The sequence below is a fragment of the Electrophorus electricus genome, chromosome 20 (genome assembly GCF_013358815.1).
Source record: "Electrophorus electricus isolate fEleEle1 chromosome 20, fEleEle1.pri, whole genome shotgun sequence".
Classification (NCBI taxonomy): Eukaryota; Metazoa; Chordata; class Actinopteri; order Gymnotiformes; family Gymnotidae; genus Electrophorus; species Electrophorus electricus.
Window position 1 is genome coordinate 7,240,838 of NC_049554.1, and position 5,000 is coordinate 7,245,837.

Here is a 5,000-nt window from a genome sequence, read left to right on the forward strand (position 1 = left end):
CTTACTAATGCTGTCAGACCAGTGGGTTTGGTGTTGATGGTTACTTTAGATTTCATTAGACAATATTAACCAATTTACAACTTACATTGGCCATGAACTGAGCAACACTGACATCATGCCTGTTTTAGGATTAATGTTCTGTTAGATTCACGGACAAACTCTGATTCAGCATCAGGGATCTAATCATCGTCCACCTATGAACTTGCTAATGGATCACTCGTGTTATGAGCAACTCTGACTGCTGCACAAATCTGGGAGGTTCCTGTAGATTAGACAGGTTAAGGTCGCGGGGGTCGTGATAACGTGCGTTATTTGACCATTCATCTCTCTTTCACTGCTCTAGAGTAAATAAGCCCCTCTATAATCAGCCACACACTTTCAAGAACTGCTGAATACAGATGCTCATGAATATTAATGAGAAGGGACAGTTGGCCTCTTGTCATTGGTGATTCTAATCACAATTTAGATGTGTGGGCAATGAATCCTCCAAACATCCAACCTGATGTGCTCAGGGAGCGCACATAAACATAAACATAAACATAAAGAGATACTTTGATACCCTTTCTCAACATCACCATAAACCTTAAAAGTGCAAAAGCACTTTAACACGTTTCCCATGTCCTGAAAACAATCTACAATATTGATTATGGTGATTTAAAACATGAGCGCTAGATAAAACAGACATACAGTAGCTTTGTGAGTGCAAATTCTTCAACCAGCTCATAAAAGCTGCTTTGCTGTGCGTTTCTAAGGGACCTTTCTGCCTTCTCACCTGGAAGCGCTGGACCACGTGGGCGAAGGCCTTGCTCTGATCACAGCTCTCCTCCAGCAGAGCCATGCTGCGGTCGTAGGAGCTGATGTAGGTCACGAAGAGGCTGAACTCCGCCCGGCGGTCCAGGAACACCTCCACCACCCTGGGGTTCTCCTCCCTACATACAGGGCACACGCAACGGCAGGTCCCGCCTCACTACTGGTGGCAGGGTGACAGTACACACACCCCATTTCACCCTGGGATGTGTGTGTCAGAGTTTGGTATCACATATGTGTGTGTCTGTGTGTCAAAGTGTGTATCACATGTGTGCGTGTGTGCGTCAGAGTGTGGCATCACACGTGTGTGTCTGTGTGTATGTGTGTGTGTGTGTGTGTGTGTGTGTGTGTGTCAAAGAGCGTCCAGCTCTGTGAGGGTGTGTGTGCGTGCGTGTGCACGCGTGTGTCCTTACCACTGTTGGAAGCGAGCGTCCAGCTCTGTGAGGGTGTGTGTGTGTGTGTGTGTGTGTGTGTGTGTGCGCGTGTATGTGTGTCCTTACCACTGTTGGAAGCGAGCGTCCAGCTCTGTGAGGGTGTGTGTGTGGAACTCGTAGACCTGAGGGAGGGTGCTGAGGATCTGTGCCAATCTGCCCTCGGGCAGCGCGGGCTCGCCGTCCTCCCCCACTGCTGTCTCTACTGCCGCACGCCAGTCCTTCAGAGACACACACACACACACTGAGTCTCACACATACACACAGTCCTTTGTGAGACAGTGCCACATACACACGTGCTCACAGCCTCACGCACAACTTGGACGTCTCCCGACTGGAGGCTCCACAAACAAACCAGACATCAGAAACTACAGAGGAAGAGTGTTACCAGCGCTTTGCCTCTGCCGTCAGGCTCGACTCTCTGACGTCAGGTTTGAGGAGGAGAGCAGAGGAACAGACAGCTCTTGTTACACTTTCACTGTGCAAAGCTAAGGCCATTTTGAACGCATTAAGTAATCTTTAGCCAGGTGGAAAAAAGAGCTTCACTAGATTATAACCAGCAACGTCATTTCTCACTGGCTAACAGCAGTCATTCATAATGCAATCATAATCATAATCAAGGTGTGGTCTAGTCTCTGCTGACACTGACTTCCAAGAGCAGACGTATTCGTGATTCCTAACCACCGCCGCCGCCGCGAGTCCAACTGGGCAGATTTCCACGCTAAACGTGAGGGAGGGAATAGGCGTGGGTTAAAGGTTTGATGGAGGAGGAAAGAACGGGGTGCTGTTGGAAAGCTCAGTCTCTGAAGAAGATGAAGAAGTGTTATTTCACATCCCTTTTGGGGACAGGGCCTGGAAATTCCTGGTAATTAAAAAAAATTATTTGTGTTATTCCATATCAGACAATGGAACAATGGGACATGTGTTTTCTGTAACCTCAGACAGTGGACACTCGTCCTTATGGAGCATAAGAGAGACAGAGAGAGAGAGAGAGAGAGAGAGAGAGACAGAGAGAGAGAGAGAGACAGAGAGAGAGAGAGAGACAGAGAGAGAGAGAGACAGACAGAGAGAGAGAAAAGGAAAAACAAAGAAAGAAGGAAAAACAGAAAGAGAGAAGGAGAAATGAAAGAGCACAACTAGGAATATTTGAGCAGTGGTTGGATTTCTCCAGAGTCCTTCAAAATTAGCCACAACTCACGCAGAAGCACACAGGACACACCCTTCCCTTAGCGAGATCTACAGGACACACCCTTCCCTTAGCGAGATCTACAGGACACACCCTTCCCTTAGCGAGATCTACAGGACACATCCTTCCCTTAGCGAGATCTACAGGACACACCCTTCCCTTAGCGAGATCTACAGGACACACCCTTCCCTTAGCGAGATCTACAGGACACACCCTTCCCTTAGCGAGATCTACAGGACACATCCTTCCCTTAGCGAGATCTACAGGACACACCCTTCCCTTAGCGAGATCTACAGGACACACCCTTCCCTTAGCGAGATCTACAGGACACACCCTTCCCTTAGCGAGATCTACAGGACACACCCTTCCCTTAGCGAGATCTACAGGACACACCCTTCCCTTAGAGAGATCTACAGGACACACCCTTCCCTTAGAGAGATCTACAGGACACACCCTTCCCTTAGAGAGATCTCTACTATTGCACAGATACATATGCAACAGGTTCAAGGAAACATTCTCAAAGTCAGCGGTGACAGCGAAGAAACTCTGATTTAATACTGCCATTGAAAAGTGATAATCAAGGTGACCCTCCTCTCTCTCTCTCTCTCTCTCTCTCTCTCTCTCTCTCTCTCTCTCATCCTCATTACTATTCAATGCAATACACACATAGTGATTAATGACATCTATATCTTATCACATTAGCACTAATTGTATTATGTTTCATAAATATTAATATTGTATCAATATTAAGCCAAGCATTTTCAGTATCCAATCCTGCCCTTGATATCCCCACACTGGACCACTCTTCAGTAATTTCACATTTTTCTCCTTCTCTTATGCATTTATGCTGTCTAATGTAAATTAGAATTAGATATGTAAATGAGGCCAATATAATTACACTACTGGACCAGTACAACATAGAATAATATGCATATGAGTTAGCGAGGTATGTATTCCATTAGCATTCTTTAGTAGCAAAATGATCAACAATTGGCACCTATTTTATTCAAATGAGTCAATTATACTGCTGAATATAAAGTCATTTAGCTCAGGGGACACTACACAAAGCTCTCTGGGCCCTTATGAATTATGCGATATTCCTTTATTCCTTTGACTCTGTCCCTTCTGTACTGGTGGTCTGCAGGTTGAATGAATCACATATAAAAACACATAAAAAAGCCGACTGAAGGTCAGGGATGCGAGCAAACACACACACACACACACGCACGCACACACACACACACACACCCGCACGCACACACCCGCACGCACACACCCGCACGCACACACCCGCACGCACACACACACACAACTCCAGGGACTAGGACTAGAGAGATATTTGGCCTGTCAAAAGATGCTAGCTAATGAAAATAAATGAATGCTACTATTAGATCTAGTGACTCCCAGAGCAACAGAACAAAATCCAGCCGACCCAGAAACAGACCTGCTCACACAAACCTGAATCTTCCTTATTCAGCTCCACAGAGACCCCCCCTCTCTCAACGCATGTGTCTGCTTCAGTGACACTGGCCTGTGTATGTGTATGTGTGCGCTTGATATGAGACAAACAGGAGGCCCTTATGTGTTAAATGTATATGTTCTGTAGTTAAATCCAACCCCTACTGAATTTTACCACACAGGATGTGATATTATTAGTACTTGTTTAAATCTAGACTAACAATGCATATGAGCTCTCTGAAAACACAGTGTAACAATATTATTCGGCGAACAAACGCTAATTATTCGGCCCTTATAAATCAGCAGATAATAAAGGGGTTTGATTTTTAATGCCTAGCAGTGAAGGTGCACTGTTCATAGGATGTGAGCAACAAGGATCCTTTTACCAGTTCAGTGGCAGGAGAGTTTACATGAGGAGACTGAGTGTTCAAATGCTATTAGCTGACTTTATGCAACACTGGATTGTACAGTTACATGTTCACATGGCATGAGCACAACTACACAACTACAGCACAGCACAACTACAGCACAGCACAAATATAACAGCACAACTACAGCACAGCAGGACTACAGCACAACTAAAGCACAGCAGAAATAACAGCACATCTACAGCACTGCACAACTATAGCACAGCAGAAATAAAACAGCACAACTATAGCACAGCTCAACTACAGCAGAGCAAAACTACAGCAGAGCAGAAATATAACAGCACAACTACAGCACACCTGTAGCACAGCAGAAATATAACAGCACAACTACAGCACAGCTCAACTACAGCACAGCAGAACTACAGCAGAGCAGAACTACAGCAGAGCAGAACTACAGCAGAGCAGAAATATAACAGCACAACTACAGCACACCTGTAGCACAGCAGAAATATAACAGCACAACTACAGCACAGCACAACTACAGCACAGCAGAAATATAACAGCACTACAGCACACCTATAGCACAGCACAACTACAGCACAGCACAACTACAGCACAGCAGAAATATAACAGCACAACTACAGCACAGCAGGACTACAGCACAACTAAAGCACAGCAGAAATATAACAGCACATCTACAGCACTGCACAACTACAGCACAGCAGAAATATAACAGCACAACTACAGCAC

At 45.5% G+C, this 5,000-nt stretch overlaps 1 protein-coding gene across 6 annotated transcripts in view; it reads right to left on the reverse strand.

Annotated features, from left to right (window-relative positions):
• Window positions 1-5,000, reverse strand: part of fgd5a (FYVE, RhoGEF and PH domain containing 5a) — a 31,958-nt gene that overhangs the window by 14,149 nt on the left and 12,809 nt on the right. For all 6 annotated transcript variants that reach the window (XM_035520382.1, XM_035520380.1, XM_035520381.1 and 3 more), the window contains 2 exons: window positions 1,308-1,459; window positions 773-929 (listed from right to left, as the gene is read on the reverse strand). In XM_035520382.1, coding sequence (XP_035376275.1) covers window positions 773-929; window positions 1,308-1,459 — 309 coding nt within the window. The remainder of the gene's footprint in view (window positions 1-772; window positions 930-1,307; window positions 1,460-5,000) is intronic.